The sequence below is a fragment of the Anomaloglossus baeobatrachus genome, chromosome 1, assembly GCF_048569485.1.
Source record: "Anomaloglossus baeobatrachus isolate aAnoBae1 chromosome 1, aAnoBae1.hap1, whole genome shotgun sequence".
Classification (NCBI taxonomy): domain Eukaryota; kingdom Metazoa; phylum Chordata; class Amphibia; order Anura; family Aromobatidae; genus Anomaloglossus; species Anomaloglossus baeobatrachus.
The window spans coordinates 673,833,313-673,847,675 of record NC_134353.1 but is presented as its reverse complement, the minus strand read 5'-3'; the positions used below and the strand labels follow the sequence as shown (position 1 = coordinate 673,847,675).

General features: G+C 43.5%; 1 protein-coding gene across 2 annotated transcripts in view; it reads right to left on the bottom strand.

Moving 5' to 3' along the window:
- Positions 1-14,363, bottom strand: part of GRK3 (G protein-coupled receptor kinase 3) — a 348,746-nt gene that overhangs the window by 101,909 nt on the left and 232,474 nt on the right. For both annotated transcript variants that reach the window (XM_075320060.1, XM_075320059.1), the window contains exon 5: positions 6,588-6,662. In XM_075320060.1, the coding sequence (XP_075176175.1) occupies positions 6,588-6,662 (75 nt within the window). The remainder of the gene's footprint in view (positions 1-6,587; positions 6,663-14,363) is intronic.

The window sequence follows — 14,363 nt, the reverse complement described above, 5'->3', positions numbered from 1 at the left end:
CACTGGGAATTTTTATCCTCTAACTTCCTGTGGTTTCAGGAAACAACACATGTACATGGCTAGAATGCTCTCAAACCCTATATTTTGTATTGAAACATCTAATGAGCCTGCCATGATCAGAGAGGGAGTAGGATAAGCTGGGACATCTCCTATTGTGATTGGTGCATCCTGTGTTATGTGCTGTCTATAGGGGTGTTATCACTGCCTCTGATAGCTTGGAGCCTTTCTGTAAATTCTTCCTGCAAGGACAGTAATCTATATATAAAAAAAAAAAAAAAAAGCACCAGTGGCCAGTGTCAAAATTCAAAGATTAGTGATGTATTATTTTTTTTAATTAATATTGCTGGCGATATGGAAAAAAAGTATCTGCCAAAATATTTTTTTAAAAATACCTGTATCACAAAAACCTGATTTAAACAATAGGTCGACATATTCTATTGATAGCTTCACTTTAAGACTGCCCAAAGCACCACAGATTGTTCCCATTCACCATTGCCCATCCTAACCATGGTGGATAAATTACTGGGAACCTTTAGGAGTTACCTAGATCACACCTCAAGCCAGCTTCATATTTTATTAGTAGCCAAGCAACCCAAAAATTAAGGTACCAACAGCACATTTTCAGGCACATTGTACAAAAACACTTCTAGCAGTATAGCCAATCAAAAATTGCATATACAGTGGAACCTTGGATTGAGTAACTTGGTTTGAGAGTGTTTTGCAAGACAAGCAAAGCTTTTTACAAATTTGTAACTTGGTTTAAGAGCAATGCTTTGCAATAAGAGCAAATTCCCACCGTGTACACTTCCGGTTCCGTCCCTTCACCGCGCTCTGAAAGTAACTTTCTGCACATATGTACTGTATACCGTATACCACTGTACAGTATATACACTATATAATAAGTCTATCAATTTGCATTTGTGGATACAGTGTTGTACTTTCTTTCAGCTAACCAGTGCAGCACATTGCTTGTACTGCAGTATTCCTACCCCACATTTGGCTTAGTTCTCCCTTTGGGGAGAATAGATTTGAGGTCTGTTTTTTGTGTATGGTACTAGAATAAAAGGTTATCATATTTATACATCATTTTTTCTCTCTATACTGTACCTCTCGCACACCAACAATTCTATTGTATGCTATCATGCAGTTTAAGGCTATGTGCGCACGTTGCGTACAGTTCACTGCAGAAATTTCTGCAGCGATCTGAAGAGCACATGTGCGCTTTAAATCGCTGCAGAAATGTCCGTAGTGAAGCCGATTCCATGCGCTCTGCCTGCAGCTCCTGCCATAGACAGAGCAGGAGCTGCCGGCAAAGCGCAGGAAAGAAGTGACATGTCACTTCTTTTTACGCAGCGCTTCGGCAGTAGCCGAAGCGCTGCGCTCTAAAACGCCACGTGCGCACAGCCCCTGCACAATCTCCATAGACTGTGCAGGGGACGCAGGACGCATGCAGTTACGCTGCGCTACAAAGCGCAGTGTAACCATGTATTTACGCAACGTGCGCACATAGCCTAATTAGTTTTATGTTTTTACTGTACAGTATTTTGTATTAGTGTACTGTAATAATTTTATATGAAAACAGTACATATTGTATTACTGTAATAAGTTTGTATAAATACCGTAGATATTTTTGGGTTGTGAACGAATTGTCTGTGTTTCCATTATTTCCTATGGAATAATTTGCTTTGATATAACTAGTAACTTGGATTAAGGCTAGTTTCACACTTGCGATGTGCGGCATCCGTCACATTGCGTTGTGTGACGGATGTAACGGATGCGTTGCATATAGTGGCACAACTGATGTGACGGATCCTGCAAAACAACGGAATCCGTTGTAGCTTTTTTTCAGCAATTTACTCAACTGAGCATGCGCAGTTGTGTAAAGACTGATCCGTCATAGGAATCCGTCAAATGACGGATTCCACCACCATAGGCTTCCATTATAAAAATGACAGACGCCGACGGAATCCAGCACATTGCGTTTTTTTGACGCTCTGTGAAGCGTAGAAAAACGCTACATGCTGCGTTCTTTCCGCCCAGCGGATGAAACGCAGCATCGGCCGGCGGATGCAACGCAGGACCATTCGTCGCAATGTGTCGTCCATACAAGTCTATGAGAAGCAGCGGAATCCATTAACGGATTGCGACTGAATGAAAAAATGCAAGTGTGATACTAGCCTAAGGGGTACTTTGCACACTACGACATCGCAGGTGCGATATCGTGTGGTCATGTCGAAAGTGACGCATTTCCTGCGTCGCTCTCGACATCGTAGTGTGTAAAGCCTAGATGATACGATTAACGAGCGCAAAAGCGTCGTAATTGTATCATCGGTGTAGCGTCGGCGAAAACCATAATTACCTTGTTGCGACGGTCCGATGTTGTTCCTCGTTCCTGCGGCAGCACACATCGCTGTGTGTGAAGTCGCAGGGGCGAGGAACATCTCCTAGCTGCTTCACTGTGGCTCCTGTCGGCTATGTGGAAGGAAGGAGGTGGGCGGGATGTTTACGTCCCGCTCATCTCCGCCCCTCCGCTTCTATTGGCCGCCTGCCATGTGGCATCGCTAGGACGCCGCACGGCCAGCCCCCTTAATAAGGAGGCGGGTAGCCGGCCAGATCGACGTCGCAAGGCAAGGTGAGTGCATGTGAAGCTGGCGTAGTGATAATTTTCGCTACGCCAGCTACCACCACATATCGCTGCTGCGACAGGGTCGGGGACTATCGAACTCTGCATCGCAGCATCGGCTTGCGATGTCGTAGTGTGCAAAGTACCCCTAAGAGCACACTCCCGGGACCAATTATGCTCGTAATCCAAAGTACCATTGTATTTGTAAAATTTGGCAATGTGCTGTAGGCAATAAAGCAAATTGTTGTTTGTAGTTTGCCGACAGGATCCCTGACTGACCCTGGTAAAATAACATTCCACAAATTGTCCAATGTTTTTTTTTACTGATCCCCCCCCACCGAAAAATGACAGGACAAACGATTATAGCTCTTGAAATAAATCAGTTTTAGTACCACCACTACTAGTAGTCAGCTTTTTAACTAGTAGCATTTCACAGTTAGTAAAAGAGATAATAAATGGCTGTGAAGCCATCAGCATCCCTTTGTGGAATGTCTCAGGAGCTATTAAAGGTCACATAGAAAGCATCAATCCTCACACTTATTACTAGGGCCTGGGTAAAAGACAAAACCATTATTAACAGTGAAGACATATACATCTCAGAGGTTAAAAGGGGAACTATTTTTCAGGCAGTGTTATGGAAACACAGCAGAGTGTAAATTGACTGTGAGGGATTTCAGGCTCCAGCAGAGGGTTGGCTTGGGTTTCACGAGGAGGCTACAATGAGATCTTGGCTATCCCACAGTGGCCACTTAGAAGCATAGGTCACATTTTCTCCAGTATTCCCCTCTTACTTGTACATGTAAATCTCATGTACCATAGATATTTACTCTGTACCCATAGCCCTCAGGTTTGAAGGCATCAATGTATCTGCTTGGTTCATCATACATCACACATAATACAATAACATTAATAATACTAATAATATTTATTCATTTATGTAGCGCTATTAATTCCACAGCGCTTTACATATATCAACTGTCCCCATTGGGGCTCACAATCTAAATTCCCTGTAAGTATGTCTTTGGAGTGTGGGAGGAAACCGGAGAACCCGGCGGAAACCCACGCAAACACGGGGAGAACATACAAACTCCTTACAGATGTTTTCCTTGGTGGGATTTAAACCCAGGATCCCAGTGTTGCAAAACTGCAGTGCTAACCACTGAGCCACCGTGCCGCCCCATTAACAGATTTCACTACCCAATTCTTGTATGCCTATTTTTTCCCCCAGAGTATTCTTATTTAGATACAGAAGTATGCATACATAAGTCTAGTCTTGGGATTATTTCTAAGGGAACCTTTTTGTGTAAGATCCACAGCGAAACCTGCTTCACAATATAGTGCCGTGGATTTTATGTTGTTGCTACACATTTTAGCTTTTGTCATCTAATAATTTTTCTTGAGTGAGCATTATCCTAAAGCAGCCTGTGGCTTGGGAAGCACAAAAGGCTCACTGGCCTATGATGTGTGGCTAGCGACTGTCTGCCAGCTTGGTGCACTAGGTCTACAAAGATTTATGATTAGCAGGTGTCCAGGTGGTGACATGTCTAATGGATCCTCTAGATGCAATTATACTGCCTTCAAGTGATTTCTGTAGGTCAAGCTTTGACTGTCATTACACTATGAGATCTGGGTGTCCCTACTGTAGGAGAGGCAGCAGCTGGATGTCACTATTCATGGGAAAAGTCTATGAATGTAGCCCGAGACCCTCTCTCAGAACTGAATGTTGCTTTTGAGGCAAGATCCCTACCCTAAAGTGTAGCTTCACACGTTTGTCTTCTACTTTTATATTGTTGATCTATCCTTTTGTTACATCGTCAAAATCAGAGCTATAGGGACCCAACAATCCACATCCCCACCAATCAGTTATCATCTAGGGAGGCAACCGGATGGGGAAAAAAAAGTGTATGAAGCGGAACAGTACAGCTTTAGGGCCTGTGCACATGGTGCATTTTTTGCTAAATCTGCTGACTTCAGGATAGGCATGCAGATTTTGGTGCAAGGTGAGATTTCTGCACGTTGCTTTTTTTTCCTTGCAGATTTGGTGCAGAAAAAACTGCAGCATGTTAATTGTTGTTTTTTCCCCCAGCATTATTAGCCCTTCCAGCCACTGACTTCACTTAAAAAAAAAAAAAAAAAGCACCAAAACCACATGCATTTTTTGCTGCGTTGTTCTGGCAGAAGGTGCAAATTTGCTACAGAAAATGTTGGCACCAAATTTGCAACATGTGCACATATCCCTTAGATCTCGTGCGCAAGCTGCGTTTTTTGCCACGTTTTTGCGCATTTTTGGGTGGTTTTGGTCCCAAAACTGCATGCATTTTCTTCCCCAGTAAAGTCTATGACATTTCATTTTTGCTGTGTTCACGTTGCAGCTTTTTTTGGCTGCGTCTTTGTGGTGACCACAAAGATGCAGGATGTCAATTCTTTTTGCCTTTTTGTCAGTGTTTTTGAGCCCTTCCAGTCAATAGATTTGACTTAAAAAATACACAGGGCAAAAACAATGTAAAAAAAAAGCAGTAAAAAGCGACCAAAAAATGCATACCAAAGGTGTGTTTTTTTTGGGCTCAAAAACTTGCATCTTTGCCGTCACCACAAAGATGCAGCGTACACACATAGCCTTAAGCCCCCGTCACACACAGCGAGATCGCTAGCGAGATCACTGAAATGTCACAGGTTTTGTGACGTATCAGCGACCTCGCCAGAGATATCGCTGTGTGTGAAAAGCAGCAGCGAGCGGGCTCCTGCTGTGAGGTCCCTGATCGTGACAAAACGATCAGGACCATTTTTTGCTCATTGGTCTCCTGCTGTGCAGCACGCATCAGCATGTTTGACGGCAGGGGACCAACGAGTGCGGGGCTCGGACTGGCTACTGGAGGAATCTCCTGTAATACCAGGCCTGGATTCAGTTACCTGCACTGCACTCCGGAGCTCTCACCTGAGCTCCGGAGTGCAGCCTAGACTGCACCGCGAGCGCCGAGTGATTGATTCCCCGACGATTGCAGTTCAGTTCATGACAGGTGAAGACATGCTAGCCTAATCTCCAGTGCTCTCACCTGAACTCCGGATTGCAGCCTGGCCTGTCCGCAGCTGTTATGAACTGAACCACAATCGGCGGGGAATTAATCACACTGCGCTCGCGGTGCAGTCCTGCAAACTCTGAGATCAGACCAGGCTGCAACTGAGAGCTCCGGAGTGCAAAGCAGGTAACTGAATGCAGGCATGGCATTACAGGAGTTTAAACGGTAGCCAGCAGGGAGCCGTCGTTACACGGGTCGCTGGTGGCTAGTGGCTGATCTCTGATCGCTGTGGTGATCTGCCTGTTTGACAGCTTACCAGTGACCATGTAGCGACGTTCCAGCGATCTCTGCCAGGTCGGATCGCTGGTCGGATCGCCGATGCGTCGCTACGTGTAACGGGACCCTTATACACCTCAAACCAGGTACTGCATATCAGCAGCTATTGTTTTCAATGACAGCTGATATGCAGTATCTGACAGCAACCATTAAACTGTGTGAAGCTGTAGTGCTCAGCTAAATACACTTTCTATTTGGCCGCTTCCCGGGGTGATAACTGATTTCTGGGGGTATAGGTTGTTGGACTACTACCACTTTTATACTGATAACCCATCTCATAGGTAGGTAATCAAATTAAAAAGTAGTAGAAAACCCCTTTAAATAATTGCATTTCTCAAATACTGATTTCCAATACCAATAAACTGGCCTGCTGTATTAACCCAATGATGCTCTCTCTAATAATGGTTTTCCAGTAACACTACAATACTAATGGCATTACCTCATATATTTATATACAGCATAATTATTGGTTTCCTAATTATATAATTCAGAACTATATTTATCTCCCACTTTTTCATAGATTGGTGCTTAAGCTTTTATGTGAAAAACTTATTCAGGCCCTGATTAAGCACCCAGTTGTGTTGCTTATGATTAGCTTTGTTATCTCTTACCTGAAATAAAGCAGGTGGCACTTGTTTCTTCGCAAGATGAGCTTGTACATGGTCTACAGCTTGTTTGGAGAACGGCTACGGACAAATAATAATAATATGGTCATTATCCTATTGAATTCTTTACACAGCACCAAAAGTAAATGTAGAAAAGTCTGCTAGAGGAATATTGTGCCATCATTAACTATGCAATAATTCGTGAAAAATCGACACACACCCCCTAGGTCATCATATACAGTGGGGAAAAAAGTATTTAGTAGCCACCAATTGTGCAAGTTCTCCCACTTATAAAGATGAGAGGCCTGTAATTGACATCATAGGTAGACCACAACTAAAGGCCCTGTCACACACAGAGATAAATCTGCGGCAGATCTGTGGTTGCAGTGAAATTGTGGACAATCAGTGCCAGGTTTGTGGCTGTGTACAAATGAAACAATATGTCCATGATTTCACTGCAACCACAGATCTGCCAAAGATTTATCTCTGTGTGTGACAGGGCCTTAAGAGACAAAATGAGAAAACAAATCCAGAAAATCACCTTGTCTGATTTGGCAAGATTTGGCAAATTATGGTGGGAAAAAAAAGTATTTGGTCAATAACAAAAGTTCATCTCAATATTTTATTAGCAATCACAGAGGTCAAACGTTTTCTGTAAGTCTTCACAAGGTTGGCGCACACTGTTGGTGGTATGTTGGTCCATTCCTCCATGCAGATCTCCTCTAGAGCAGTGATGTTTTGGGCCCGTTACTGGGCAACACGGACTTTCAACTCCCTCTAAAGGTTTTCTATGGGTTGGGATCTAGAGATTGGCTAGGCCACTCCAGGACCTTCATATGCTTCTTACGAAGCTACTCCATTTTCCTGGCGGTGTGCTTGGGATCATTATCATGCTGAAAGACTCAGCCATGTTTCATCTTCAATGGCCTTGCTGATGGTAGGAGGTTTGCACTCAAAATCTCACGATACACGGCCCTATTCATTCTTTCATGTAGACTTATCAGTTGTCCTGGTTCCTTTGCAGAGAAACAGCCCCAAAAGCATGATGTTGCCATCCATGCTTCACAGTAGGTATGGCGTTCTTTGGATGCAACTCAGCATTCTGTATCCTCCAAACACAACGAGTTGTGTTTCTACCAAACAGTTCTACTTTGGTTTCATAAGACCATATGACATTCTCCCAATACTCTTCTGGATAATCCAAATGCTCTCTAGCAAACTTCAGACGGGCCCGGACATGTACTGGCTTAAGCAGGGGAACACGTCTAGAGGATCCCCTCTACAGGAGTCCCTTGTAGTGTAGTGTGTTACTGATGCAACTCAGCATCAGTAACAGTGACCACCTTTATTACGGTGGTCACAGCTCTATGCAAGTCATTCACTAGGTTCCCCCGAGTGGTTCTGGGATTTAGGCACACTGTTCTTGTGATCTTTTTGACCCTATGGGGTGAGATCTTGCATGAAGCCCCAGATAGAAGGAGATTATCAGTGGTTTTGTAGGTCTTCCATTTTCTTGCTATTGCTCCCACGGTTGATTTCATCACACCAAGCCGCTTGCCTATTGCAGATTCAGTTTTCCCAGCCTTGTGCAGGGCTACACTTTTGTTTTTGGGGACCTTCGACAGCTCTTTGGTCTTTACCATAGTGGAGTTTGGAGTGTGACTGTTTCAGGTTGTCGACAGGTGTCTTTTAGACTGATAAGTTCGAACAAGTGCCATTACTACAGGTAATGAGTGGAGGACAGAGGAGCCTCTTAAAGAAGAAGTTACAGGTCTGTGAGAGCTAGAAATCTTACATGTTTTTAGATGACTAAATACTTATTTTCCACCATAATTTTCAAAAAAAATCTTGCCAAATTAGAGGTGAATTTCTGGATTTGCTATCGGATTTTGTCTCTCATCGTTATGGTCTACCTATGATGTCAATTACAGGCATCAATCCTCTTTTTAAGTGGGAGAACTTGCACAATTGGTGGCTGACTAAATACTTTTTTCCCCACTGTATATGTAGTGAACACGCTCACTGACATTTATTCAGTCATTTGTACAAAATCCTTGATGACAGCTTCAAGAGGCAGGCGTTGCTGAGGTGCGATTTTAGCCCATTTTTCCACACAAACACTTTTCAAATCCTGACTGTACCGTGAGCTCCTTCTGTGAACTCCAAACATTAGTTAATATATTTTCTATTGGATTCAGGTCAGGTGATTGGCTGGGCCATTCTAACAGCTTTATTTTCTTTCTCTGAAAGCAATTGAGAGTTTCCTTGGCTGTGTGTTTGGGTTCATTGTCTTGCTGAAATTTCAACCCTCATTTCATCTTCATAATCCTGGTGGATGGCAGCAGATTTTTACCAAGAATGTCTCAGTACATTTGTCCATTAATCCTTCCTTCAATTATATGTAGTTTGCCAGTGCCGTATGCTGAAGAACAGCCCCACACCATGATGTTCCCACCTACAAACTTCACTGTTGGTATGGCATTTTTGAGGTGATGTGCAGTTTCTTTTGGCCTCCAAACATGGTTTATATTATAGCATCCAAAGAGTTCAATTTTGGTTTAATCTGACAAAACAATATATTCCCAGTGTTTCACAAGTTTGTCTATATATTATTAAGCAAACTTTTAACACACTTCATCATGCTTTTTGTTCAACAATGGAGTCTTGTGTCGTGAGTGTGCATATAAGGCCATAGAGGTTGAGTTTATTACTTATTGTTTTCATTGAAACAATTGTACTTGCCGATTACAGGTCTTTCTGTAGCTTTCCACAGAAGGTCCTTAGCTCTTGTGACAACTCTTCTGACAATACATTTCCATTTCATTCCTCTGGCTAAAATCGTGCGGAGAGGACCTGGTCATGGCCGGTTTTATGGTGAAATTATGTTCTTTCCACTTCCAGATAATGGCTCCCACAGTGGTCACGGGAATCTTCAGTAGTTTAGAAATTCTCCGGCAACCAATGCAATCAGTATGTTTTGCAACAATAAAATTGCAAAAGTCTAGAGACATCTCACTGCTTTCACCAATCATGAGATGTTTCTTGTATGGCACTTTGGTAATGAGACACCTTTTTATAGAATGTCCCAGAATTGAAGGCTCCAGCAATGTTAGATTGCTGAGAAGGTTTTTATTCAGACCGGATTTGGGTCCGGGATTTAGGAGCGACAAAATGAGTCTGGGTGGGAAAGGTCGCTCCCATACCTGACTTTTTCAGGTCCTACAAAAGTCAGCTGAAACGGCTCAGATGTGTCTAACAAGTGGGAGCTTTTGTATGTTCATTATTGCTGATTAAACAGAGAAGCAGTGTCTGGATTGCTACATGGGTGAGACCATAATGTAACTTATGTCTAACTAGAGAAGGAACAAATAAGCCCAAGACTGTGTTACACCTGATCTAAGTTATAGATAGACAGATAGATCAACATTGCAGCTTCTAAATAAGTAACCACATAGTACTTGTATAAAAAAAAAAAATAATTTCCTGCCTTATATGTGAAATGTACATTTTTATGTTTACTACATAAAACAAGACAATAGATTAGCACTGTCACCACATGCATATTGCTAGGTGCTTGCTGATATCTGTGATTGAATCCCAAGGGCACGCGGTGAAATGTAGAGCTGATCCTATCTGACCACTTATTATATGAAGCAATTTGTTAGTGACAAGTCGATTTTGTAACCAATTCCCTAGAGCATGCATTCTCCGCGTATTGCACATGAAGGACAAAGCAAGAATTGGAATGAGCATCCTTTGTACAAAAAAAAAATTGAATATCTACAACAGCCTTAGTATCTGGAAATGAAGCACATATAGAACAGTGCCTTTTCACAACGCACTATAATACGTATGAATTATAATGAAATCATTTCACATATTTGAAGAGCTGGCTGAACAGTTACTGTAGAGGAGACTTCAGAAATTCCTCCTAAATTCATAATCTCATCAAACTCCATTATAGAAGCAGAAAATATGTACAAAACTGCAATAAGAATTTACCATGATATGAGGTTCAGCCACACCTTGCTTGGTGTCTATAGAAGCCTACAGTTATCGTTATTGTGAACAGTTAAGCAAATTGAAGATGAATCTAAAAAGGCATCAAGTTAAAGATGACACATATCTTTTGTATTTACGCAACATAAAAAAATGTAAAAGACGAAAATAAATTAAAAAAAATAAAAATGGGCAGATGCAAAAGTCTGGGCACCCTGCATGGTTACTACCTTGCTGCACCACCTTTGGGAAGTATCAAAACTTGTAAACGCTTATTGCAGCCAGCTAAGATTTTTTGTTTGAGGGATTTTCATGCATTCTTCCTTGAAAGTCTTCCAGTCTTGTGAGATTCCTGGGTCGTCTTGCATGCACTGCTCTTTTGAGGTCTAGCCACAGATTTTCAATGATGTTCAGATCAGGGGACTGTGAGAGCCATTGTAAAACCTTCAGCTTGGGTGAATTTTGAAGTGTGTTTAGGATTATTTTTCATCTGTAGAAGCCTTCCTCTTTTCAACTTCAGCTTTTTTACAGATGGTGTTAAATTCGCATCAAGAATTTGTTGAAATTTCAGTGAATCTATTATTCCCTCTACCTATGAAACGTTCCCTGTTTCATTGCCTGAAACACAACCCCTAAGCATGATTGATCCATCCCCATGTTTAATGGTTGTCAAAATTATTCCTGAAATTTTGTGCCCTTTTTTCTCTACCAACACCTTTGATCATTGCAGCCAAGTTCTACTTTCAGCTCATAGATCCACATGACTTGTTTCCAAAATGCACCAGACTTAAAGCCTTTCAGCAGAAATTTCGCCCAAAAGCTAAAAGATTCCCCCTCTGCAGCTCCTGGGCTGCATTCTAGAAAGGTCCCTGTTATTATTGTGCCCCATGTGAGACCAAAATAAAGAGTTTATAAAGTGGTACCTTTTTGTATTCAAATAGTGTAAATGTGACACGGGGGCGGGCTCTCTGGCGTCCGTTATTCTGCCTCCTGGTCCTGTATGCCGCCCCCATCGCTCCTTTCCATAGCTGATGCACCGCCCACTGCTGCAGCCATCCCCGCGCATGCCCAGTGCCAGTCTCATGGGACTGAGCAGTGTGACCGCTGGTGACGTGTGCGCAGGCAAGTGATTATGAGCGGGGCTGTGATTGTTATCAGCAAGTACCCGCCCATAATCTCGTGAGCGCGCAAACCTCTCCAGCGGTCACACTGTGCTTAGGGTAGTGATAGACTGTATGGGCTGCTTCCAGGGATGACGTCCCTTTTGTCACGTGATAGTATTTTGAACACGCCCCTATCACGTGACAAAAGGGACGTCATCCCTGGAAGCAGCCCATACAGTCTAGCACTACCCTGAGCACAGTGTGACCGCTGGTGAGGTTTGCGCGCTCACGAGATTATGGGCGGGTACTTGCTGATAACCACAGTCCCGCCCATAATCACTTGCCTGCGCACACGTCACCAGCTGTCACACTGCTCAGTCCCGTGAGACTGGCACTGGGCATGCGTGGGGATGGCTGGAGCAGTGGGCGGTGCATCAGCTATGGAAAGGAGCGATGGGGGCGGCATACAGGACCAGGAGGCAGAATAACAGACGGCAGAGAGCCCGCCCCCGTGTCACATTTACACTATCTGAATACAAAAAGGTACCACTTTATTAACTCTTTATTTTAGTCTCACATGGGGCACAATAATAACAGGGACCTTTCTAGAATGCAGCCCAGGAGCTGCAGAGGGGGAATCTTTTAGCTTTTGGGCGAAATTTCTGCTGACAGGTTCCCTTTAAATGTTCTTTTCAATACTTCAAATGCTGAATTTTATGGTAAAAATGCAGGAGAGGTTTTCTTCTGAGGTCTCTTCCATGGAGGCCATATTTGTGCAGGTGTCTCTGAAAAGTAGAACAATGTACCACAACTCCAGAGTCTCCTAAATCTTCATGAATGTCTTTTGCAGTCACAAAGGGGTTCTAACTTTCTTCTCTAGCAATCCTATGAACAGCTATCACAGAAATGTTTCCTTGGTTTTCCAGACCTTATCTTAACCTCCACTGTACCTGTTAACTGCCATTTCTTAATTGCATATCGAACTGAGGAAGGGGCAACTTCACAACCTTTTGCCATCTTCTTGTAGCCTTCTCCTGATTTGTGGGCCTCCACTATTTTAAGAGTGCTAGGCAGCTGCTTAGAAGAACCCATGGCTGCTGTTTTTTGGCACAAGGTTAGAGGCAGGTTTTTTTTTTATAAAAGTTGTGAAATATTTATAATTTTTCGGACAATAAGATGCACCCCCCCCCCCCAAATGTTGGGGGGGAGGAGCGTCTTATAGTCTGAATGTGGGCATGGCTGCGGGGAATGAGGGTGCTGCAGTGGAGCGGGTCATCAGGGGCATGAGAAGGCTGTAGCAGGGCCCGCCATGACCACGTGGGCCCGCTCATTTCATATGCACGCCCATCTTCCCGCCCATCATCTCTCAGCGCTGAAGCCAGCGCTGACAGATGGGTGGGATGATGGGCGGGGGGATGTGCGCATAATTAACAGCCAGCCCGCGTGAACACCCCTGGCAACTACAGCCTGGAGGGATCATGTGCGGCTATATTCACTGCCCCCAGCGCATCATCATCAGCGCGGGGCGCAGTGAATAAGTATACTCACCCGTCACCGTTGAATGCAGCATCGCAATGTCCTCTTGTCTGCCGGCCGCTGCTGTGTGTGGAGACTAACTGTGCGCACAGCGATGACGTCATCGCTGTGCGCACCGCTAGTCTACACACACATCAGCAGGCCGGCAGACAGGAGGACATCGCAATGCTGCAGGGAACGGCGACGACTCCACACAGGTCAGCGGCGCTGTTGCTGACACAGACAGGAAGATGAGCGATGCTGCTGGAGTGAGGAAATGTGAGTATAAATGTTTATTTTGTTGGTGTGCCACAGGATGCAGGCCATATAGCAGGATGGGGTATATAGCAGGATGGAGGCATATACCAGGATGGCAGCATGTACCAGGATGGCTATATATACCAGGATGGGAATATATAGCAGGATGAGGGCATATACCAGGATGGCGCTATGTAACAGGATCTGGGTATATACCAGGATGGCAGTATATACCAGGATGGCAATATATAGCAGGATGGCAGTATATAGCAGGATGGCAGTATATAGCAGAATGAGGGCATAAACCAGGATGGCAGTATATAGCAGGATGGGGGTATATAGCAGGATGAGGGCATATACCAGGATGGCGCTATGTAGCAAGATAGGGGCTATATCAGGATGGCGATATATAGCAGGATCAGGGCTATACCAGGATGAGGGACGTATATACACAAGGATGGAGATTATATACAAGGCAGGAGGATCATTACCAAGATGGAGTACCTTAGTAGAGAATTTGGGGACATTACCCCCATAATAGTGTCAGCAGCAGATCTTCGCCCCATATCAGTGTGTCGTGACCACATTTTTTGCTTAAAATTTTATTTTCCTCCTCTAAAACCAGGGTGCGTCTTATGGTCCAGTGCGTCTTACAGTCCGAAAAATATGGTACATCACCTGGACTTTAGTAGCTATGATAGTGAAAAAATAAATAACCCCAACAGGCTAATTAAGGTATGAAACGGTTATCAAAGTTATCTGAGCACACAAATCTACAAGGGTGTCCAAACGTTTGCATTGGTCCATTTTCCATGTTTGTAATTTTTAAAATGTAAAATATTAAAATACATATATTTATATAAATTTTTTGGGGTCTAAAAATACAAAGGAAATGTGTCATTTTTAA